The sequence below is a fragment of the Ursus arctos genome, unplaced genomic scaffold (assembly GCF_023065955.2).
Source record: "Ursus arctos isolate Adak ecotype North America unplaced genomic scaffold, UrsArc2.0 scaffold_36, whole genome shotgun sequence".
Taxonomy (NCBI): Eukaryota; Metazoa; Chordata; class Mammalia; order Carnivora; family Ursidae; genus Ursus; species Ursus arctos.
Genome location: NW_026623050.1, coordinates 24,072,036 through 24,097,458, shown reverse-complemented (window position 1 = coordinate 24,097,458; position 25,423 = coordinate 24,072,036). Strand labels below are relative to the sequence as shown.

The window sequence follows — 25,423 nt, the reverse complement described above, 5'->3', positions numbered from 1 at the left end:
AAACTAATCTTAGTTCCTTGAAGCTGTGGAGCAGCGTTGCTACCCCACGTATGATCCACGGAGGCGGCCCCTTCTGTTACGTCCACGGCCAGGCAGGAACAGAAACTGAGCGTTTGGAAAACTTTATGGTGATTTTACAGGTATTTTATGGCTGTTGACTCTAATGATAAAATGTTTCTAATACTTTTATCTTATCTTACCAGAGCATGGTCCACAACTAACTGTTAATTCAAAAAACTAATCTGATCGCTTCCTACGTATAGTCTGGGCAGCACTATCGTATTCACCCTCGAGAATTTTACCAAACTCGAAGGATTCTTCTGAGGTTTAGTTTCCCAAAATGAGGCTTCGGATACTTTTCCCTCCCCTATTTTCACCCATTTTATGCTATAAAATTATTGTAATGATCACTAAAGCCAACATAAAGAATGTAAAAGTATCTCTTTGCGATTCAAGGGCCGAGTACCCGCACAGGCAGAGAAAACGCCACCAGCCCGGGTAGAGCGCAGGGCTGCCGTCAGGCGCATGCGCAGACGTGAGTCCGCGACGGCCGAGGGGGCGGAGCAGGGTCTAGGCGGCTCCGAGAAGACGCCACGCCTCCTTCTCTGCCGGCCGCCGCGCCAGAAGAAGGCCGGGATACGGTCACTTCCGCCGGGGCAGCTCTGCATCCGGGTCAGCTGCTGCCGCTGCCGCTGTAGCCGGGGGACTGGGCCCGGGTCTCCACTGCCGTCCGAGGGGAGCGGGCTCCTCTCGGCGCTGCCTTCTGCGCCCTGGCCGTCAGCCCCACGTCGCCGGCCTGGAGGGGCGAAGAAGACGAGGGAGCCAAGGCTTCCTCCGGGGTGAGTGCGGCCCCGGAAGGCTGGGCACGGCGGGTCTGGGCTGAGAGCAGGCCTGGGGCGAACGTCCAAGGGGTGAGTGCCCCCCGGACAGCCCGAGAGAGGAAGCCCAGAGGGTTATCCGATGTAGGGGGCGCCAGGGAACCTGCCCGGGAGGCGCTTCCCGGATCCCCGCCCAGCCTAGGCCCCCGCCCTTGGCTCGGCTCCTGTTTGCCTTTGCTGTCCGTGCCCGCCGCCCGGCCACCCCTTTTCCGTTGGTGCTGTTGTGCTCAGGATGGAACTTGCCCCCCCTCCCGGCCCCGCTGCACACACCCTGGTCTGGGTGCGGTGACCCGGCCACTCTGGTATTTAAGACCAGCGTGCAGAACAAAGACTCGGACGTCTGATGTGCCCTGTACCCTAGGAATAGATACGGAAACGGCATTTGTAATGAGGGCTTTAGTAGACCTTCCTACCTTCAAAAGCCGAGTTCCTGCGTGGATTCAGACACTACCTTTTGCTTAATGGTTTGGGTTTCTTGGGTGGATCTGATGCAGCTGGAGATCTGTTAGATCCAGCCCTGTTAAATTTATTCACACCTATTACGTTGCTTTGAAACTTCCCTTGTCTGCCTGTTGCGGGAGCCTTTTGAAAGCACAGCTTTTGCCCTGTTCATCCTGGTAGACACAGGGCCTTCCGTAGAGTTTGTTGAATGAAGTGTGTGATTGCATTTTAGAGTTGCTTTTTTTCATCCTCACCTTTTTTTATTAGGGTCTCTATTTCTTTTAATGCCTAGTTTCTGAACTTCTTCAGTGAAACATATTCTTTTTCTAAAATTTTATAAGAATTTCTGCAACTTGTAAATGGATAACCTTGATAACTGGAGTTACCCTATTAAGTTACCTTGTATACTGTCTCCTTGATGAACTCGCACATCTTTTACTTAGTTCTTGTCATTTTACATTTCTTCTAAACTATGCTTATTCTTCATAATCTCCTCTATTGCAGCCTAACATTGTTGGGCTTATACAGGAAGTGTGACAGATCCACTTCTGCAAACACTGAACTTGAACTAGATCATTATAAGTCAGTGCCCCTTGTAGTCTTTAAGTATTAGAAGACCTTTGAAATTAAATGTAACCAAATCTGGCATTACAGCCTTACTCCGGATAAAGTTGCCGGTGAACAGGAGACAGTGTGCTGTATTAGAAAGTCTACATTTCATCTGGGAACTAAGATGTAGTGTCATTTTTGCCTCATATATAAGATAAAATGGGGATAATAACACTAATGTTTTATACCTCACAAAAGTTGTTGATTGGAACATATGGGGATGATGAATGCACAAGTGGTTAGTGAACGTGAAAAGGAAAGTGGTTCTCTTCATTGCGTCTGGAGCAGTGCTGGTAGGAGCAGCGATGGAGGAAGGCATCTAAAAAAAAGGAAGCCTATGTAGCCGGTTCTGAAAAATTAACCTTGGCTGGCAGTGGATGGAAAGTTGTCTTGTTAAGCTTACGTGGCTTATAAAGCAGAATACTAGTGTAATACAATGATAGTAATATTCCACAATTATAATTTTACATTACAACAAATATTCATAACTACAATAAAGTGTCAGAGATCAATATTAGACTTTAATCTTTTTAAAGGTCTTAGAGCATCTCCAGTATGTTCTGCATACTAATCATAAAAGTAGTGTTTGGAGGTGGCATAATTATCCTTTGCTTTCTTTTCACAATTTTGAGAAAAGTCAGCACCATTGTAATTTTTCTTAAATTTTGTGTTAATGTTTCTGATAGAGTATCTCATTTTGTTCTTTTTTAAAATTGAGGTACAGTTGGCATATTAACATTATATTGGTTTCAGGTGTACATACAATAATGATTCGATATTTTTATATATTGGGAAATGATCACCACAATGAGTGTATTTAACATTCATTGCCACACGTTGTTTTGTTTTTTTTTTTAAAGATTTTATTTATTTATTTGACAGAGAGAGAGACAGCCAGCGAGAGAGGGAACACAAGCAGGGGGAGTGGGAGAGGAAGAAGCAGGCTCATAGTGGAGGAGCCTGATGTGGGGCTCGATCCCATAACGCCGGGATCACGCCCTGAGCCGAAGGCAGACGCTTAACCGCTGTGCCACCCAGGCGCCCCCATTGCCACACATTGTTAAAGCTTTTTTCTTGTGATGAAAACTTTATTTTCTTAGCACATTTCAGATATGTAATACAGTATTAACTACAATCGCCATGCTGTATGTTACATCCTTAGGATTTATTTTATAACTGGAAGTTTGTGCCTTTTGACCCCTTCGCCCATTCCTCCAATGCCTCTCCCCTCTGGCAACCACCAGTCTGTTCTCTGCATCTTTGAACTTGGTGTGTGTGTGTGTGTATTAAGATTCCACATATAAGTGAGATGATATAATATTTGTCTTTCTCTGTCAGATTTACTTCACATAGCATAATACCCTCCAGATCTATCTATGTTGTCCCAACCTGCAAGATTTCTTTCTTTTTATGGCTGAATAATATTCCGTTGTGTATATATACCACAGTTTCTTTATCCATTCGTTTATCAATGGAAACCAGTTACTTCCATATCTTGGCTGTTGTAAATAATGCTGCAGTGAATATGGGGCTGCGTAAATCTTTTTGAGACAGTGATTTTGTTTTCTTCAGATAAATACCCAGAAGTGGAATTGCTGGATCAAATGGTATTTCTATTTTTAATATTTTGAGGAACCTTCATATTGTTTTCCATAATGGCTTTACCAACTTACATTCTTGTCAAGAGTACACAGGGGCTCCTTTTTCTCCACGCCCTTGCCAACACTTCCTCTTTTCTTGTCTATTCAAGCATGGCCATTCTAACAGGGGTAAGGTGCTATTTCATTGTGTCATTTCATTCTTAATAAACCTACAGGACCCTGCTCTCAAGGAAGCAGTGACAAGTGTGTAAGATTTTTCTGGAAGTGTTTTGATGATCTCTATAAACATATAGGCTAGCCTAAAGTATTTTCCTATAGCACTACCAGTGTTGCCAGCCTCACAGGGAAAAGTGAACATAAATATTTAGAATGAATCCCTTTTGTTTAAATGGGGAAGTGAAAGACTTGCCTGGACATTTCCTTCTGCCAATAATAAGTGACTTCAGCATAGTTGGTAGTTACTAGCACCTATTCCAGCAGCACTATTAGACTACATAATAGTAAAGTTGCGTGTAGATTATAATTTATAATTCAGACAGTTGTAAATATGATTTTAATACTTAATTTTTGCTTATATTGCTGAGTTGCGTAGGAAAATCCCCTTCTTGGTTGAATTTACCACTGCATCTCCCTTCAGAAGTTGTGTCAGGAGGTAATCCATTCTCCTTGATTTTTAACCTCACTGAGGGTCAGCAAGTGTTCTGAATTTATATGCCTTCTCCTTGTGAATTGGCATAAGTTATCATGTGCCCCCAGTACCACAAGTATGTTGAGAAATCAAGTTATTCCTGTTGCGTTAGGTTGTTTTAACAAATGGCGTCTTAAAGTGTTATTTCCCTGTTCTAATTTACCAAATTTATGAACAAAAAATGGGAAACAGTCACAGTTAACTTGTGAGTCAGCAGTGTCCTGATTTCCTTCAAAGTGGTTGTGCTTATATTGCTCCTTTCTTGTTTGTTTCCTGTTCTTACAGCTGCTGATGATTAAGTGCTTCCAAGAACAATACTCTCTCAATTGTTTGAACTTTTTGTCTAGTGTACTTTTCTCTCTGCAGTCTGTGATGAAATGGTCAAGAGTGAATCTGTCTGTATCTCTCCTCCTAAGTTCTGTTTCACTAGCTTTAATAAATATCCCCAAACTAAATATCCATGTTCACGTGCTGTGTGTATTAAAATCACATGCCTCAATATGATTTTGAAGTAAAAATTGAATGAATCAGCTGAGAGACCTGAAGGACTTGGGCTGTCTGGGTTTAGAGGAGTTATTTTCAAATGATAGACTTGTTCAAGTGGTAGCGGAACTAAAGGGCATGGTTCGTCTTACAGAATTTTTCAAGTTACATATTTTCTCTTATAAATAAGGACAGAAATTGATAATTGCATGTGTATGGGTTGCCCTAAATATTTTCATTACATTTTTTGAGGGTAAAACAACAGGAAGCCTGTCGAATAATGTAGTTGAATAAGAAAAATAAGCCTATGGGGCAGAGCAAAACAAAGGCTTGCTATCCAGTGTCCTGCCTTGCGGCATTCACAAAAGTAGCATTTACAGGCTTATGTGCGAGCACTGTGCGAGCTGTTGGGAATATAGTGATAGTAACTGTCAGTCTCTGCTTTTATTTTTAAGATATTAAATATTTTTCTGAATATGTGGAATATTTGAAAAAGACAACATCCTGATATTTTTCCAACACCTGCAAAAAGGTCAGACAAAATAACGGAAACTTTTTCCGATTATTGAATTTAGTAGAGTGATTATAAAAGACTTCAGAAAAAAATTGAGAAGTACAGTGAATTAACAATATGCAAGAGACAGTCTTAAAGCTTTAGTAATAGAGTGTTTCAGTCTCACTTGAGCGTTAATTTCTAAGGTAATAAGTATTTGGGCTTGTTGGCCATAATTTGGGGTCTTTATGCTAGTTCTGTGTTCTAAATAGAAGAGATTGATCAGATAGGTGTACCTTGTTTTGTTTACTTTCTTTTCTACCGAGGGGAAGGGTTGCTATCAGAACGATCTATGATCAGTGAAGACCTGCGTTAAGGTGTAGTCTATGTGTCAGAAACGGAGCATATGGCAAATAAGTCAAGTTTACTGTAGTTCAGGTGTGTTTTCCCTTTATTTCTCAACATTGCCTGGCTCAGTGTCTCCCGGAGAGCTACAAATGACTTACGTGCATGAATACTGAGTTCTCCAAGCAAATGTGTTGGTGAGGAAAAGAGCATTTGCCATGTTTTCTGTCCTCGAAAATTGAAACCTTTTGAGAGTGTGTGGAACCTTTCCTTGAGCATAAGAAAGAATTCAAACTGAGAAGAGAGCCTCCCAGTCTCGGCAGAGATATAAATTTAGTTTACCGTATGACATCTAACACTGTAGAAAATCGCCAGTGTAATTTTGTTCTGGAACATAGTGCTGTTTCTGTACAGGTTTGTACATCTTTTGAGGGTTGTCATGACAGATAAAGCAATCATAAACCATGACCACATCTTTGTTTTATTTATTTTTTAATTTTTTAAATTTTTGTTTTGTTATTCCACTGTAATTAACAGTGTTCTGTTAGTTTCAGGTGTACAGTATGATTCAGTAATTCTGTATGTTACTCAGTGCTCATGATGATAATTGTACTTTTAATCCTCTTCACCTCTTTCATTTCCCACCCACCTCCCCAGCAGTTCTATATATATATGTATATTTTTTTAAAGATTTTATTTATTTATTTGACAGAGAGAGAGAGACAGCAGTGAGAGAGGGAACACAAGCAGGGGGAGTGGGAGAGGAAGAAGCAGGCTCCCAGCAGAGGAGCCTGATGCGGGGCTTGATCCCAGAACGCCAGGATCACGCCCTGAGCCGAAGGCAGATGCTTAACAACTGAGCCACCCAGGCGCCCCCCATCAGTTCTATATATTTGAGTCTGTTTTTTATCTCTTCTTATTTCATTCATTTGTTTTGTTTCTTAAATCCCACATATGCGTGAAATCATACGGTATTTGTCTTTCTCTGACTTTTTTCACTTAACATTATATCCTCGAGTTCCATCCATGTTGTTGCAAATGGCAAGAGTTCATTCTTCTTTCCAGCTGAGTAATACTCCAGTGTGTGGAGGCATCGTGTCTTTGTTTTACAAGACTAATTGAAGTGAATAGCTGGCACCATTTGTTTTATCTGATAAGTATTTTTTAAAGTTGTATATACATGGTTTTTACAAGTCAGATAGTTTAGGATTTACTGTGAAAAGCATCAGTCATTCTCCCCATCTCACCCTCTTTCTTCTTCCACTGGTGCTTACCACTTTTTGCTTTGTTTTTAATACTTGTAGTGATACTTCTATCTCTTAAGAAATACGTGTTTTACTGCTTTTTTAAAAAAATAACTTTAGTCATCTATTGACTTGCTCTAATGCAATTGAACTAAATATTAGCTCCTTTATACCTCTTGTGCCCTAAAGTTGTCACAGTTTTTGTCATACTCATTAACCAGTTGATTTTTATGACTTCTTAAATAATATACTTAAACCTCCAGTTCTTATTCCATCAGCCAAACCAATCTCTGCATTCTTCACTTTGTGAAGTGAGGTTGTACACCCTTCCTTAGACAGACTAAACTGAACAGACTAAAACTGAGTAGCCTAGGTTAGCAAATGTCATTGCATGAATAGAAATACTCAGTTCAGTGTCTGAAAACTTAGGCTGAACTACACGAGGAAAGTTTAGTGTCGATACGAAGTGAATCTAAAGGTAGCATCCGTGTACTGGGTAGGTACTGAGTAGCCTTCTTTAAATGGCTCTGGAATGATGGCATTGAAGCTACAGAGATGGAAGTACAGACACATTAATTATACTTGAATTTAAAAATGTTAATTATAGGGGCACGTGGGTGGTTCAGTTGGTTAAGCATCTGCGTTTGGCTCAGGTCATGACCCCAGGGTCCTGGGATCCAGCCCCGGGGAGCCTGCTTCTCCCTCTCCCTCTGCCTTTTCCACTGCTTGTGCTCTCTCTCTGTCAAATAAATAAAATATTTCTTAATGTTAATTATATGTCAGTTTTGAAAAGATACAGCACACGTACCACTTGGCTTTACTGAATCATGAATGTAAATGTGATTTACTAGTGTTCAATTTCTAGAATCAACCTCTATCCAGAGGACAGAAAATTTACTTATGGATCTAGAGTAGAGAATATATTTTTATTCCTTGTGCCTCCCCCCAGATTGTTTTTACGTAATTCACAAAACTTAATAAAATTTAAATCACAACCTGGGCCACACATGCATAAATGTAACTGAAAACAAATACTTTCACTGCCCAATACCCTTACTACAAATAGTACTTTACTAGAATATATATACTCTGATTTTCATTCTCATTCTTTTTATTTTTTTAATGGTAGTTGCAGCCCTATGAATTGATTTCATAACTAGGGTGTAAGTATGAACTAAAGTATAAGATTATTGCACCTTTTTAGCAGATAAAAAGTAACATGGAAAATATGTTAATAAATTTTTGTCTTTTCACAGGACATTGGCTCTCTGGATTATCAGGAGTTTGTAGTTGATATTGAATCTAAGCTGAGGATGGAAGGTGTGGAACTTAAAGAAGAATGGCAAGATGAAGATTTTCCAATGTGAGCAATACTTGCAAATGAAAACAAATTTAAAACAAAACTTCAGAATGTCTTTATCGAGATGTCACTTATTAAATGAATATTGAGCTTCTTACAGAAACCCCGGGTCAAAAGGTGTTCATTTGATACTAGAAAATAAAAGTTCCTTTCCAACAGTTAGATGAATTCTCTGGTATCTTATCTTCCACTAAAATATATATGTGATCTTCCATAATCTTTTATTTTTGTTTTCAACATTTAAATTTCAAAATGTTTGCTGTTATAAAAAATGCTTAAATATGGTATTTCTTAAACTGGAGTCTGAGGGGTTCCTGGGGGAAGGGAGTCTTTAGATGTCTATAAGAATTGTTCAGTTTTGTGCTTCTGTTTTAAGAAAAAAGTTACCATATAAGGGTTTTTTAGATCATCTGGCGGCTACTTTGACGCCTTTGCATTTGTATTTGCAGTTGTATTGGTACCAGCTGGGTTAAGAGAAAAAGGGCAAAGCAGACCTTATATTTAATGGTGCTTCCATACCGTCTTGGTCTGAAGACCTTCCCAGTGCATAGGAAGGTTCCTTAACAGTGAGAGTATGGACAGCCGGTGGGTGTACTAAGTCACTGTATAGCACATGGTGATAATAGTGATAATACAGAAATGCTGAGCTCAAGCTCAAAAGACTTGTAGCCGTCATTACCATACTCGAAGGAGAGCGACACATTACCATCACCACACATTCTATCGTATTTCACGTTCAACGTGCATTTGAGTTATACATTTTTTAGGTTTATAATTTTTAGGTTTGTTTTGTAGTTGTATTTTAGACCAGTTACATAAGGAATTTATATCTACTTTTATGTGTTACATAAATATGTAAATCATCTCTGACAGTCTGAAAATTTTGTCTTTAAAAGGCATTTGTGAATTACTGAGGCTTAAGAAACCGCTTTATTCAGTTTTCCACATAATTGGTTCTGTAAGATATTTTTAATAGCTCTTTGAACTTCAAAAACAATTTTTTAATTTGTGAATTAAAACTTCTGGCTCCGTCTTCTAGACCTCTACCGGAGGATGATGGTGTGGAAGCGGATATATTAGCTGTGACTGGACCAGAGAGCCAGCCTGGTAAGAACTCGGCACTTTGGTTTCAATGAAATGGTAGACTTGGTGCTATTTTTTAACACATTGTTTGTTAAGGAAAAAAAGTATACTCACTTTTTGTTCTATTATTTGGAGCCAGAGGATAAGTTGAATGTTTAAGAAAGCATTTTTTGAATGCTTTGGAAATTTAACGTTGCAAAACCGTACCCTTGGGTTTTGGAAATTTCTACACTAAAAGGTTGAGAGGAGATCATTTTTAGTAGTAAGAGCTAACTCTAACGTTTACCTCTACTACTTAAAAAGACATATGCCTGGTGGGATGTGTCGTCTTGCCATGATGTAGAAGCAATAACGATCAAAATCCGAGGTTTGTAAATTAATGCTTTGGGATTGTGTTTGATTAATGATGTTTTTCTCAAGAATGAAATGGTTAGAATTTTTCTCTTATTTGGGACTCCTGGGATGCTCTTTCAGTTAAGCGTCCTACTCTTGATTTCGGCCCAGGTCATGATCTCAAGGTCATTAGATCGAGCCCCGCTTCGGGCTCTGCGCTGGGCTGGGAGCCTGCCTAAGATTCTCCCTTTCCCTCTGCCCCTCCCCCGCTCACATGCTCACACTCTCACTCCTCTAAAAAATAAATATATTTTTGAAGATTTTATTTATTTACTTGAGAGAGAGGCAGAGAAGGTGAAAGAGAGAGAGAGCATCTGAGCAGGGGGGAGGGGCAGAGGGAGAAGGAGAAGCAGACTCCCCACTGAGCAGGGAGCCTGATGCGGGGCTAGATCCCAGGACCCTGGGATCATGACGTGAGCTGAAGGCAGATGCTTAACCAACTGAGCCATCCAGGGGCCCTAAAAAATAAATATATTTTTTAAATGTTTTCTCTTATTCAGCTTGAGCATGTAAACATTCCTTCTATTTTTCACTTTTTTTTTTTTTTTTTTTTTAACCATTCCATGCTCTCTAGAAGTCAATGGAAATAAAGTAAGAAAGAAACTCATGGCTCCAGACATTAGCCTGACCCTGGATCCTAGCGATGGCTCTGTGCTGTCAGATGATTTGGATGAAAGTGGGGAGATTGACTTAGATGGCTTAGACACGCCATCAGAAAACAGTAATGAATTTGAGTGGGAAGGTAAATGCTTCATTGTTTTTATCTGACCTTTATTAATGAATGTTTGTCTCTATATACATATCTGTTTTCTGAATAGCAGTCTCATATTAGGATAATTGAAAAACTTAAAACTTGATCTTGAACCTAAAATCAAGGATTAAGGGATTTTGTTAAAATATGAAGTTATTCTTTTTAAAGTTCCTACTATATTTGTTACTAAGATAGGAAATTCTGCTAATACTGAATATTCTCATGACTTTCAAAACTGTTTTTAGTAGATTACACAGGTGGCTTTATTTTCTTTCTTAATTGCCCAGTATTGTAAAGTTATGTTTTTTCATGTTGCTTCCAAAATATTGCTTAAGTATAGCATGTTCTTTTATTTAGTCAATCAGCTAAGAAAAAAGGCTTTGAAGAGACAGGTAACATAGGGAATATGCTAAAAGTAGTTAAGGGTTTGCAGAGAGGGAGCTTTGAAGGGAGGTTTTTGAGGGTGACTTTTTTAACTAGGTTTTCCTGATAGTGCCACAATTTGTAAACAACCAGCTTGAATTAATGTGCACTCTTAGTCCCCAAACTTCATATTCCTTATTATTAGTTATTTAGAATTCAAAGGAATTGGCCTGTGTTTTGCTTTGCATGTTTTCTTTAATTAGATAATTTCTGTGTCCGGTATCTTTATATAGTTGTGTGTATATTCCATCTTTAAAATGATTTTTACTTCAAAGCAGTGTTTAGCACTATCTGCAGTAAAGAGTAAGATCCTTGATACGCTGTATCTTTGTTCTTTTTTCTTCCCTGTTTTACTGGTTCAATAGCAGTCCACTAATAAGCAATATTTTAAAAAGATACTGAAATAGTTTTCTGCCTATGTGTTTTGTCTCTTCTTTCTTTACTGCTGCTGTAGTCATTTCCTGGAAGGATATTTTCCGTTAACAGCTTTATCTTGGAAACAAACAACTAACATGCCGTAGGTTCCCCTCCCCCCCATCTTTTGGTAAGGACTATGATACTAAAATTTTGAAAATCATTACTTCATTTAAAATCCGCTAAAATGAAATCTTGAAATATAAATTACACCTAATCATTGGTGCTTCTGCTTTGGCTAATGTCAATTTAAAATAGACTTTTGCATGTACACGTCAGAATATTATCAGTAAATTTCTGCTCAATAAAACTGATCAAATGAGAAATAATCATCGACTGGTTAACCACTTTCTATCTGGTATTACAGTGTTTGGGGAATCATTTATGTGTTCAATAACAAAAAAACAATTTGCTCTCAGTTACTTTAAATAATCCTAGCGGCAACTACCAAGAACAATGTTGTAAATAGAATCTGAACGGCATTGTAGGGCCAGTGTACTAAGATTTTGATGGCTTATGAATTATCTTTTTTGGATTTATGAACATACATCGCACTGTGATTAGGTGCTTTCTGAATTAGCCAATACAAAAAAAGTTAACCATAATTTCCAAAAACATAAAATGGCCTCACATCTATAGCAAGCCTTTTCCTCTGTTACAAAAGAAATACTTAAAATTCCACAGAAGGTATAATGAAAAATTCTCTGAACAATCTAATTAGATAGTAAAGTGGTTAACATGTAATTTGACTTTTATTGTATAAATAACAATTTGTGATTCAAAACCTTTTTATTTTGACAGATGACCTTCCAAAACCCAAAACTACTGAAATTATTAGGAAAGGCTCAATTACTGAATACACAGCAGCAGAGGAAAAAGAAGATGGACGACGCTGGCGTATGTTCAGAATTGGAGAACAGGACCACAGAGTCGATATGAAGGCAATTGAACCCTATAAAAAAGTTATCAGCCATGGAGGTAAGAGCTATCAAAGATTGTTCATATTTTTTAGTGCAATATCAGAAATGTAAATGCTTAAAGAAACTCTATCTTAAGTAAAAAAATATATATATATATAAAAAACACACATCATGTCATTTTAGAAACAGATTTGAAGTTAAAGGATAAAATCAAATTTAAAAATCGTTAATACATGCACGAAGTATATTCAAAAGGTACAAGAGTATACAGTGAAAACTATTTTCCACCCTATCTCTAGACACTCCCCCCAAAACTGGGACTTTCTCCCCTTTTTATCCATTTATAATTTATATATAGTGGAGTGCTATAATCCTTTTTTGTAGCTTTGCAATTTTTTTCCCAGTTTCATGAGATATAATTGACATTGTGTAAGTTTAGGGTGTAAAACGTTGATCTGATACAATACATGTGGCATAATGATGGCCATTTCTTTTTTGTGGTGAAAATATTTAGGATCTATTCCCTTAGCAGCTTTCGAGTACATGATACGGTATTACTAACTCTAGTCACTGTGCTATATGTTAGATCCCTAGAACTTTTCATCGTATAACTGGAAGTTTGTACCCTTTGACTGCCATCTCCTCTTTTCCATTAGTCCCTGGTAAACACCATTTCAGTCTCTGTTTCTAAGTTTGGCATTTTTAGATTCTGCATATAAGTGATATCGTACATTTTTTGTTTTTCTTTCTGAACTTTTTCACTTAGCAGTGCTCTACTCTGAAATGTAAGATTGAATGAGCTCTGACAAATGCCCGTATAACCATATGTATAGATACAGCCATGTCACCTACACACGTGGAACGTTTTCATTGTCCCCAGAATTCTCTCAAACTCCTTCCCAGTGATGACCCCCCCTCCCCAGTAACCACTGTTCTAGTGTCCACCCCCTCGAGTGCTTTTGCCTGTTCTAGAATTTCATGTAACTGGGATCATATAGTACACCCTCTTTTGTCAGCTTCTTTTTCTCAGCATGTTTTTGACGTCCATGTTGTTTCATGTGTGTTGTTCGTGCCTGTTCGTTCATTGCTAAGTAGTATTTCATTGCATGGATAAACCGCAATTGGCTTATTCATTTTTCTTTTGATGTACACGTGAGTTGTCTCCAGTTTGGGCCATGATGATTAAAATTGCTGTGAACGTTCTCGTACTAGTCTTTTTGTAGATATAAGTAAAACCTGGCATTTTAAACTATGACTCTTAATTTACATTTAAACTACGAGTAAATCATTTAGTTTTACCGTAAAGTACAGAACTAGTTCATTCCACATTCTTATGGAGCACCAACTTTGCATATTTGTGGAATACCCAAAAATACAAGGCTTCATTTCTTAGGAAATCACAAGTCAAACGGGAAAAGCTATGGGAGTACGACTGTAACTTCTTTTTTTTTTTTTTTTTTTTAAAGATTTTCTTTATTTATTTGACAGAGAGAGACAGCCAGCGAGAGAGGGAACACAAGCAGGGGGAGTGGGAGAGGAAGAAGCAGGCTCATAGCGGAAGAGCCTGATGTGGGGCTCGATCCCGTAATGCCGGGATCACGCCCTGAGCCGAAGGCAGACGATTAACCGCTGTGCCACCCAGGCGCCCCTGTAACTTCTATCCATGTCTAGAAGTTTACCTCGACTCTGAAAATGGTGTCAGAATGTTAATGGTAGTCAAAATGCAAGTCGCTCTCTAAACATTTCTTATTACCTGAAATCCTAATGCAGGAAAGGGGACCACATAGGTTAAACAGATTGGGGTTTTTTTATGTAGAGTCCTTTCTACTTAATTTACTTTCTGCCAAATGCATTCCCCTCCGTATTTCTATAGTCTTCATTCATCTGAAAGCAAATGACTTGAATATTTGCAGTTACATTATTCCGCCTAATTTAATCCTATTCAGATGAAGAAAACAGGATAATCTGGATCAGGAAGCCCACAGACTTGCATTAATTTAGCCAGTTCATAGGAAACAAGTTGTGAGACCTGCCTCATGGTTTAAACCTAGTATCTTTCAGAAAGAGCGCTTTATTTGGATTAGGGGGAAATAATTAGGACCATTTTATCCTGTTGAATTATCACAATGTGTTTTGTGACCAAGAGACTGAGAAAGGTATTGAAGACGCTAATGTCCTTGCATGTATAAACCTTTTCAGTGCGTGTTTGTAAACAAGAGAAATGAAAGTTAAAACAGTGTTACTGGATATAGCTTAATATCTAGAGATTATAAGAAACGTACACATTTTAACACTTTTCTTCAGTTAAAATTGTCAGAGATGTAATTGTAGTTTTTAATACTCTAAAATCTACAAAATGCTCGGCATTGTTGAGTGTAAAAGTATTTTTTCAAAAGCACCCACTTTAACCATAACCTGCATAAGATTGTTTTATTGCAGATGTTTTCCTATTATGCCTGCTTGGATTATATCACTTCATTTGTCCATTTACTAAAATAAGCCTGGCTTTCTGATTATGCCACTTTAAATGGGTTTCTGGCTTTTTTGCCCACTGTTCCCTCTTCAGATTTTATTCTCATTTTGAGAAGAGGGGATTTAAAGATCTATAAGGCTATATATATATGGTTAAAAAAGAAACCATGTTTTTTGTTCAAAAAATTTGTGGGACGTGAACCACTAAACTCTATCAGCTGTACAGACTTCCTCCGAAAAAGGAAGATCATGCTGGTGAATTTATCTTTGATTTCTGTTTCAGGATATTACGGGGATGGATTAAATGCCATTGTTGTGTTCGCTGTCTGTTTTATGCCCGAAAGTGGTCAACCTAACTATAAATACCTGATGGACAATCTCTTTAAGTAGGTATATCTTCACAAAAAATTCTGGACAGAATTCTGGGTGAATTAGATCTCCAATTTAAGGAAGTGAATTTTACCTGGGAGAAGATTATAATTATCCCCATTCCAGTTCTTTAAGTCCTTATTCTTTGGCATTGCGAAACTATTCATTTTCCAACTCAACAGGAAACTTGTCCGTTTAAAACTGGAAGGGATAGTTTAGATTATCTGTTCCAACTTCTTTATTTTACATTAAGTGTAAAGAAATTACTTTTATCTCAAAATCATATGGCTAAACTGCATTTACTCCCAAAAAGCCAAACGTAACTGAACTGACTCAGTTCTTTTTCCACAGAGTCATTCTATTTGTTAAGTTAGCGGTGTTTTAAGAAAACTTATTGTGGAAAATTTCAGACTTGTATAAAGGTATAGAGAAGTGTATTGAATCTTTGTGTAGGAACCACCCGCTTCCACAATTAATCAGTTTATACTTCATTCCCAAAATGTATGCTCTTCCCATTGTATAACCTTGAAGCAAGTCCCGGAAATCATGTCCATTCATCTATAAACTTTTAAGTGTATATTTCTAAAAGATAACTGTTTTTGATACATAATCACAATACCAGCTAATGCAGTCTTGAAATTTTAATTGGTTTTGCTGTCATTGAAGGGAAGGGATGGGCATTGTATAATTTGGATAATTTTATTTGGTTCTGCAAAGCAGTATTTAAGGCTTAAACTTAATTTGTTTTTACAGGTATGTTATTGGCACTTTGGAGCTGTTAGTGGCAGAAAACTACATGATAGTTTATTTAAATGGTGCTACAACTCGAAGAAAAATGCCCAGTCTGGGATGGCTCAGGAAATGCTATCAGCAAATTGATAGAAGGTATTGTAAATACACATTGAAAGCTAGTCTGAATAATTTTTATAATTTTATTCAATTTTATTTCCTGTAGTCACTTAAGGACACCATAAATTATATTTGTTAATTTCATAACACGTTTCTAATTTTCTCAGTTCAGTATTTTAGAATATCATGAAGGAAATTAGTTTCGATCTGTTTTATATATAAAGAATAATTCCTTAAAACAAACCTATAAAATAGTTCTTTATTTCTCCTTATTTATACCACATTGAGCATTTTCCTATAATTTATGTTTTGGGAAAGGATGGAGAATTTAGTACATTTCCTATTTTAATACATTCTGAATTTTGCCTGACTTATAGTGCTTAGAGTATTTTATGGGTTTTAAGATGCTTAACTATAATCTTACTTTGGAATGAGCTCTAGGGAGCCTGTTCTCCTGGGAGTTAGTCATCCATGCTAATGGAAGGAACTTTGAATCTCCAATTGGGTTGATATGACTATAGCTAATTTGAACCAGTTTAATGAATTTAGACTCATTAATAGGTTTCTCTAAATACCTAAACATGGCGTGGGCTAGTTCTTACGATTAAAAAAAAAATCCTTAATGATCACTTAAGTATGGAATATGTATGATAAAATAGCAGGTTTTATTTGGTCGTTTTAAGTCATCCAGGGTAATGCCTTTAATTTTTATTCAGAATTTTAGACTCCATAAGAATGTGTTAGATCTGATTTACATTTCCTGTTCCTGTGGTGATCTTGACCCCCAGCTTTCTGCTGGCACTGCGCCTTTCATGGTGTTGAAGAAATGGATACCAGTTCCCCTCTTGTCCTGAAAAATGAAATTTCGTATTTAGTATCGATTTCTACCTCTGGTGACAGAATTCTAAAGACACGTGAATGTATCTAGGAGACATTTAACAACAGGCTATACTGTGAACATAAATTTAGCCAAATGAAGTAAAGTTCATCTCGTAGCAGTAGGCGAGACCATCAGAATTCAAGAGTGTGTTTTCTTGTCTTAGGAATATCATATCTGAATGAACTTTTGGATGAGGGTTTGTGTGTGTGTGTGTGTGTGTGTGTGTGTGTGTAAAGTTGCACATTCTTATTGATGCCTTACCTTTTCTTCTAGCATTAGAATTTATAGAGCTTTAAATTTTTTCTTTTCCTTTTCTTTTTTTTTTTTTTAACTCCAGGTTACGGAAAAACCTAAAATCACTAATCATTGTACATCCCTCATGGTTTATCAGAACACTTCTAGCTGTCACAAGACCCTTTATTAGGTAATTTTCTAAGAGTCATTGACTTTAAAAAAAAAAAAAAAACAGAAACAAAAACACAAACTCCTTATGTGAATTTCTTGTCAGTTCTGTTGGTCAGAATATTGAGGTAATTATCTTTATTTTCTTCCATAGCTCAAAATTCAGCCAAAAAATTAGATACGTCTTTAATTTGGCAGAACTAGCGGAGCTTGTCCCCATGGAATATGTTGGCATACCAGAATGCATAAAACAGTATGTTTTGTTTTATTTCTTTAATTGTATTGGATCTTTATATATTGATGTGCAAGAGGTAAATATTTTTCAATACTCATTCTTTTTCACTTCCTATATGAGAAATATTTTGTAACTGCTCTTGTTTTTGTAACTAAGGGAAAGGGAAAGAAGCCATTTTCCAGCACCTTCCCCATAAGTCACTGTTTTCTTCAAGCTATCAGCTGAAGAAGCAAGAAGGATTATTTCTGGTTACGATTCATTTTTATTTTTAAAAACTGTTTATTTTTAAAGACTATTTACAATCTTAAGAGGTGATTTCCTGATCAGTCAGTACTAAAGAGCATTCTCGAAACTTGAATGTGCTGCTGTCCAAATTTGAGTCCGTTCATCCTGGCATTGAATAATTACTATTCCAAAAATTACTATTACTGGAGAAATACAATATTATTTATATCAGCCTAACCTCGGTTCACTCTAGTGGCTGGAATATATTCTGTTTACCAGAATCGCCTCCATCTAATTTTTTAAAAGGATTTGGTAGAAGGCTGTTAACATAAATCCTTGAGTATCACACTGGTAAAATGTGGAAGAAGTTTTTTGGTCTACCGATCTGTGGTTTAGTCTGTTGAATGTGTCAAAGCCAGATTTCTTAGGTGGGTTCTGACTTTCTCCACAGTGTGTTAAGTATGTTTGGTTTTGCCAGCAGACTCATATGAGTGTATTGTCAGTGCCTTCTTTCAAGTTTTGTTCATCTTCATAACGTGTATTTACTGAAATAACTCTTCCCTACCAAGGTATGAAGAAGAAAAGTTAAAAAAGAAACAAAAAAGGTATATGCACACCTTGACTGGGTTGCATCTAGACTAGTCCATTTGCATTGCACAGACTAACTTCCTTATTGGTTGGTTAGCTTGTAGACAAAGATAATAGCATTTGTAAATATAAACATACCCCAGAATCCAAATATAGAGTGAATCCGAAGTTCCTGATGCTGAATATGGCTTGGAGTCACCCTGTTCTAACACCACGTGTAATGCCAATTAGTAATTAAAGGCCATAGCCCCTCCTCACTCCTTCATGTTATCCATACTGATAGCAAAACCAAAGAAATTGCTACGAATACTATTTGGAAAACCAATTACCTATAAGCTTTTCTCTGTTTCACCATGTTGTTTAAATGTCTAACTAGTGCTTTTGATAAATATATACGTACTTTTTTAAGGTAACAATTTATTTCCCTGGGGTTTATGAGTATATTTGCAATGCACATATTCTTTGGCTAACCAACATTGATTTCCCTATACGCTTAAACGGCCTGCTAACCAGTCAAATTCTACATATGATAAAATACCTAAAATTCAGTATACCATTAAATAGTTAAACACTGCTTTCCATCTTTAATTTTGAATACTTCCGCTTTGAGCATAACAAACTATTAGCTATTAATATCTTGGCATAGAAGAGGAAGGGCAAGGTATAAAATAGTTACCATTTTGTGGAGCAGTTTAGAACAGTGTAGTATTTGGAGCTGACTTGTTAATGGATTTTTTTTTTTTTAATGGCAAATTAGCAAAGCAGCTTTAATACAGTCTCTCTTAAGTGGAGAGATTCTTTGAACACATTTTGGCTTTGTTGATGAGCCAGAATTCAGTTGACCATGTGATGGGATCATAGCTTTACATTTTTATTTGACTCTTAACAGTTTAACAAGCATTTTAACATAGAAATGTGGATGGTAATTTGAGATATTGCTACTCTTTTTCCTTTCTAGACACTGGTGTACACTTGCCAGATAGATAACTGAAATTAAAAATATAATTGTATAATGAAGCCAGCTGCTTCATGGATTTCAAAATGAATTGCTTTTGTTGATAAAATCTGTATTGTTCCTTTTTACAAAGTTCTGAGTTTTTAATTACCTGGAATTCAGGCATCAGAAAAATAGTGGAACTATACTTTTTATTTAAATATATTGTTTGATGACCTACCAATACTATTTTATCTTGATTTTTTCCTTCTTTTTTTACTTTTGTTTTGTTTGTGGTAGAATCATTACATATATCTTTCAGACACTTCTTAGTTTTTGCACAAAGTTTGTTAGTCTTAAAAAATAATCCTTGTCAGCTTGAAAGTGGTGACGTTTAAGTTTTAAAAATAAAGGAGCATATTTTTAGAAATGTAACCGAGGCTCTGTGTGGAGGAGCTTACTTAAGGTGAAATCTCTAATAATGAGTACTGGGAATAAGGAGGATTCAAAGCTGAGTGTACAAGCAAAGTAGTTTTAAATGTTGTAGATGTTTCTTTCAAACCACTCAGTGCAAGTGTGGCCAGAGAGATTGCAGTTGTTAAAATGTTGGGATGTAGTTTAAAAATAAAGTAATTTTCGACATAGTTCAGATGTTGAAAAGACTGGATGTATATTGCATGCCTTATCGAGACTATATACCTCTCATAGTTTTGATACCAGGCTAAAAAATGTTTCTAAATCTTATTAATCTGGCTCTACCACAGACCAAGACTTTTGGGTCTCATTCATAATGTTGAGGTGATCCTAGTCATGGGTGGTGCTGGTCATAGTAACGGAAACAAGTGTGAAAAGTATCATATATTACACCAAATTGTTTTAAACTCCTTTCCATCAGTAATGCAAACGGGTATGAATATAATAGTAATAGACTGTTGTACATTATCTTTAAAGTGTTGTTTGTAATTGTGTTGTAATTACATAATTCTTCTAATGCCCACTTGCCAAAATTTTGATACGATCTCTCCACAACCCACCGCTAATCCAGTTCTATTTTTAACCCAATCTAGATATTTCCAATTATTAAATTTGATGGCTTCTATCAAAATAAGTGAAAGGCATTTATATTCTCCGTATACCAATAAATTTTGGCGAACAGTTTCTGCAATATGCATATGTACCACTGAATTTAAAAGCATTCATCAGTTGGTGGCATTAGTGGCACTTCAGCATTCCGGTTAACAAAATCATTTTTGAGGGAGTTTTTCCTGCCGCTCCCCATCGCTTAGGTCCCAGCCCTGCTACAGTTCAAGACTTGAATATGCCTGTTAAAATGTGAACTTTTAATAAAGCTTGTGGGCATTTGTATGTAAAGTATTTTATAATCTTTAAAGAAACAGCAGTCACATTTCTTGCCAGTGTCCTCTTGTCTTTAAAAATTATCTTTCCTGGTTGGGGAAATGTTTGGTAACCTTTTTACTATGTCTGCTTCTTTGCAAAGCTTTGTTTTTAACAGAATAATATTCTATGCTAAAAGTAGTCACAATTTTTAGAAAGAAGATTGTTTAGTTGCTAGTGTCTTATTATCTATATTGTTTTTCATTAAACAGAGTTGATCAAGAGCTTAATGGAAAACAAGATGAACCGAAAAGTGAACAGTAAGTTTGGCATCTAGTCCAAACAAGACAAGAATGTGCTGATGAAGCAGTGCTCTTTTTTGCATTTATAATGCATTATTGGCCCTGATTTTTATGTAACCTGTTACAAAATTGACTTGACTCTTCCTTAATGGACTTTTGTATAAGGGACTGTTCACTGCTGTATTGGTTTGCAAATCTCTTGAATTTAGCTCTTTATTAGCTAATTATATTGTAATCCTTTTATATGTTATATTGCTAAATAGCAGAGAACCACACTTTATATAAAGCAGTTTAGCGTTTGTTTGTTGAATGATGCATCATCTTCAGTCAACTATTTATATGCCTAAATGGTAAAGGAAAGAGATAATATATATTTTTATGTTTCTGAGCAATATTTTTTAATGTATACCTGTCTTGTGGAAGAATGTGCAGGTAAATAAGGCCATGATTTGTAAAGTGCATGTTTGAATTTTTGTTTTTGTAAATGGTTAGATACATTTCCTGGGTAACTTAGAAAACAGAGTTGCCCCTAAGGTGAGGGACAGTTAAACTGGTTCTCATGAATACCCAAAGGTCATGTATGTAGTCTGAGTAGATTAATACTATCCTAAGCTGCTTTTTTTTCTCATTTAATACCGTTTCTTAATTCAGAAGCGCAAATACAAGTGTATTGCACACTTTCCTTTTTAAACTTTTAAAGACAAGTTAAAAAGCCATTTTTAGAACTAGAGAATTTAAGAGGCCAAGAAGTGGGGTTTGTATATATGTATATATGGGACATTTTATCTTCTGGCCAAAAGTCAGAACTTTATAAAAATTTTTGGTCTGTTCACTAATGTGAAATAAGCTGTGTGGCCAGGGTATCACTCTCCAGAATTTGTGAGTGCCGTGTAGTAGTCAGAGACCGTGAGGAGTGACTCACTGTCACTGTTTTTCTGTAGAAAATAGGGGCTGCTTTTTTAACTGCTCTCAATGTGGGCACTTTACCAAAATACTTCTTAAACTTGATAGTAGGTAGGTGTGTGACCTAATCAGATTTGTGTATATTCACATTTTCTGTTGAATCATGTTGACAGTACTGTAAATTAAGTTATTTTTTAAGTCTTAGAGCATCATTATATTATGCTGTTTTGGACGACATTTGATATAAGCATATCAGCTTTGTGTTTAATTTGGTAAATACCTTGACTCTACATTGACATACATTGTCCTGAGGTGCCCAGACAGAACTTAGTTACCCACAGAATCATCCTAAAACAACAGATTGGTCTGATAACTGTGTCATATGCTTGTGTGACTCATACACATGTGGAAAAATTAGGATCCTCCAAGTTTGAGGGTACTACCACACCCCAGCCCTTCCTATAAGGTAATTTACAAATGAATGTCCCAGAATAGCAAAATTGAAGCAGATGAGAGCTAAGCTTTTAGGACTTATTCTGTCCCAGACTGAACACACGTGTGGCTTTTACCATTGCCATTTTTTATATAAAGTTTCTGTTACAAAAGAAAATTTTCCTTTACTTTTTGTCCTCCTCAGTTATAAACTTGGCATGCTAACCTAAGTCCAATTATGGGAGTTGCTGGAGGATTCCCAGGACGAGCTGTTCCTCAGCAGCCTTCTGACTTAACTTGGATCCAGCAGGCGTGGGCAGATCCTAAACTAATGTCATCCTGGCAAATAAAGCCCAAACCATTATCGCTTGCTCAAAGCTCAGAGACAGTTTGTGTCGGAAACAAACTGACAGTAACAACTGAGGCATTCCTTCTGAATTTAGCATACGAGAATTCTGAGTAAAGGGTCACTGCATGTAATTATGATTAGAGTCTACGTAGAGCACTTTCATAGCCTTTCATCTGTAAGTCTTCATTCTGTTGACAATTTGCCGAGCTTTTTAAATAGGTGGCTTTCCTCCACGTGAAGCACACGGTTCTTCAGGTTCAACAGTTTATTGTGCTTATTCACTTTCGCTTTTGCAAGCATGGTTCCTAACTGTAGATACAACTTGTTGCAGAAGTGGCACATTTTCGTTAATATTTTTTTAAAGTACAAGTAACCCTTAATCTATTAGAACGTGAAAATTCAGAGGGAACAGTGTTAATACTCGGGATATTATGAAAGGGATGTGCTGTGAATCGTTGGATTAAAAGACACCTGCTCTGACCTACACCTTAATGGAATCTGGTACAGGGACATGCCCCGTAATAAATGTTTCATAACTAGAAGGCATGAGATCGTAACTAGTAGGTTAGAGGAAAAGCACTTAGCAAGTTTGTTATTTGTAATTTGTCACTATGTGACATTCCCCCCATATCATTCAATTTTAATTTTCCAGGGCTGGTTGAAATGAAAGTACGTAAAATGTAGTATTTTACCTTTCTGCTGGGGTCATGGATCTAACTTAACTTGTTTAATTTGATTTTTGTCACTGTATTTTGTTATACGTGGGATCCGAGTGTCTCTTTTTAATCAAAAGTTTCTCATATAAAGGAATTTGGTTGTGTTCTGCTTGGACAGATTCCTAAGTAGCACCAAGGAAAATGCTATATTGGCCCCCCACTTGAAGCTTAATAGCCTTTAACTCAAGTGGGGCATGGGGAGGATAGGATCCTAAGGAGAGCCTGGTGGGGTAGTTTGAAAGGAAGATAACCAAACAAGGAAGTAAGAGAAAGAACTCTAAAGGGCAAAGAGGAGCTTTTATCTCGGATGTCACTGAATGTGTCAAGGGAAGTACTGTGTATGGCAGCTCTTTGCACCATGTAAGAGGCTTTCTTGTATCCAACGGGAAAACCTACAGGCTTCACACACAATATGTGAATTAAGACTGGAGTGAAGAGGGCAAAAGCTGATAATACCTATAATGAGAATTTGTATTTTCCTCTGTTTTGTCTCTTCATACACAAGCAAGTTTGTACAGAGAGGGTCAGCAATTACACTGCTCAGATTCAAGTTTAGGACTAGGTTATTTTTCATATTTTATGAAACATGGTAAACAATGTAGTCTTCCAAAGTGGACAGCACTATTTAGTGACTGCACTGAATACTGAAATTTGCTGATCGGTAAGTAGATATCAGTAGCTAGAATTTCTTCAACTAAAACTTCAGAATTTAAGGTAAAGGTTCTGTTTTTGATAGAGATTTCTTGTCGATGACTATAGTGTTACTATTTGCTTGTTTTTATGTGAGTGCTCAGGGAATTTGGAAGTGTTTGATTTAGTGCAGAAGTGGCTTTTTTAGATTTCTTCAATTGAGAGGTAAATTAGCGGATATTATTGGTTAGAATAGGCCAATTTCTTGTTGAGATCAGTAAAGGTATGGATATAAGGTGACAGTAGCTTTGTCCTTTTTCCCGTGTTATATGTGGAAAATTGCTAACATTGCTCAATCAGAAGGGAGAAGATAGGCTGAAAATAGAAATTTGCTAATCCGTTCCATCATGTTTTCTTATTTTTTTGAATATTTAGACATTTGAGAAATGGATCACAAACCTCAAAAGGAAGGAATAGAGGAGTTAATGTGCTTATTATTAGACCAAATATTCTGTTAGAGTTTATCCTTGTCACAGGGAACAGGAATTGTGTGATTTGAGTCGCTGGGAGAAAGCATGAAGAATTTAGCCTCACCTGAGAAGGTCAGCTGGTTAGGGAAGTGGGAGATTTTCTGCTCAGTGTTCTAATAGTACAGAAGAATTACCTAGGGATCCTTTCACTCACCTCTTCCCTAGTCCCAAGATTCCAAATGAAATTAGAATCAGATCAGTGGTGAGTCCCAGTAAAGTAACTTTCTTTTCAAGTTCCAAATGGTACTTGAAAATAAGTATTGTGTTGGACATAACGACTGACACTAAAATTTGAACGTAGCTGTTACTTTGTTGCAACTGTTTATGATAGATCTACTTAATTTCTTATGTTTGGAGAATTACTTTTAAGAATACTATGAAAAGTTCACATAAAGCACTTAAACACCTGATGAAAATCCAGGGTTTAATTAAGCTTTCAGATTGATAAAGAATTGCATTGAGCTGCTTGCTTCGTATAGCTGTCTGATTCTATCTTGTAAGACATTGTACAAGAGGTTAAAACATTTACATTTTGGAATCTTTGTGTTTTCACAATCAGTGTGGCTAAGGAGGAACTTGGAAAATAATACTAATTAGCTATTCCACTGCACTTTTAAAAGTTCTGCCCCTTAAACCATTTATTTACATAAACCTAGCTAGCAAATGTTGGAGGTGTGTTCAGGACCACTGACTTGCACAGTCCATAGGACACTATTCACATAGAACACAATTCAGAGTGAGTTAGACACCTACACACTTTGATACAGATTTCAAAAATTGAAATATTTTTCTTAATGTAAGTTCACGGGCTGCCATTTAGACACAGTGTGCTGTGATCATTTCACTACCATTCAGTTGATGTTGCGTAGCCTTGGTGCTGTCATTTTACAGTGTGTGAAATTTAGTTCTGATGACTGTGTGTGCAAGATGTTGATGTGATCCCTGTAAGAAATAATAGGTTTGGCCGTGATTTACTAAGGAGGTGTAATATTTTTCCTTTGACTTGTTAGGAATACAGTAACTTGTGTCCTGATTTGTTGCACATCATATTTTTGCAACGTTAATGACTTTAAATAAATTAATTGGAAAGTTTGTTTTTGACTCATTTTTATGACATTTTTTGTCTTCCATTATGCTATTAAATTT

The 25,423-nt window shown here is 36.8% G+C and overlaps 1 protein-coding gene across 3 annotated transcripts; it reads left to right on the top strand.

The window, feature by feature from the left end:
• On the top strand, positions 1 to 25,369 carry BNIP2 (BCL2 interacting protein 2). Of its 3 annotated transcripts, XM_026518600.4 has the most exons (12): positions 1 to 140; positions 457 to 839; positions 8,039 to 8,145; positions 9,182 to 9,249; positions 10,193 to 10,360; positions 12,008 to 12,184; positions 14,882 to 14,984; positions 15,721 to 15,852; positions 17,034 to 17,120; positions 17,253 to 17,351; positions 18,128 to 18,163; positions 20,688 to 25,369. In XM_026518600.4, exons 3-12 carry the CDS (start codon positions 8,096 to 8,098, stop codon positions 20,737 to 20,739), a joined length of 972 nt encoding a protein of 323 aa, XP_026374385.3. In that variant the 5' UTR covers positions 1 to 140; positions 457 to 839; positions 8,039 to 8,095; the 3' UTR covers positions 20,740 to 25,369. The 3 variants fall into 3 exon arrangements, with proteins under 3 accessions (XP_026374385.3, XP_044247005.2, XP_057162211.1); XM_044391070.3 differs by lacking the exons at positions 1 to 140; positions 18,128 to 18,163 and having other exon boundaries at positions 588 to 839; XM_057306228.1 differs by lacking the exons at positions 1 to 140; positions 20,688 to 25,369 and having other exon boundaries at positions 613 to 839; positions 17,253 to 20,451.
• The last annotated feature ends 54 nt before the right edge of the window (positions 25,370 to 25,423 follow it).

Bases quoted from the DNA above. Each gene is read 5' to 3' on its own strand.
- BNIP2 (XM_057306228.1), top strand. From the start codon at position 8,096: ATGGAAGGTGTGGAACTTAAAGAAGAATGGCAAGATGAAGATTTTCCA. The intron at 12,185-14,881 runs GTAAGAGCTATC...TTTCTGTTTCAG, and splicing joins AAAAGTTATCAGCCATGGAG to GATATTACGGGGATGGATTA. The intron at 14,985-15,720 runs GTAGGTATATCT...TTGTTTTTACAG, and splicing joins CTGATGGACAATCTCTTTAA to GTATGTTATTGGCACTTTGG.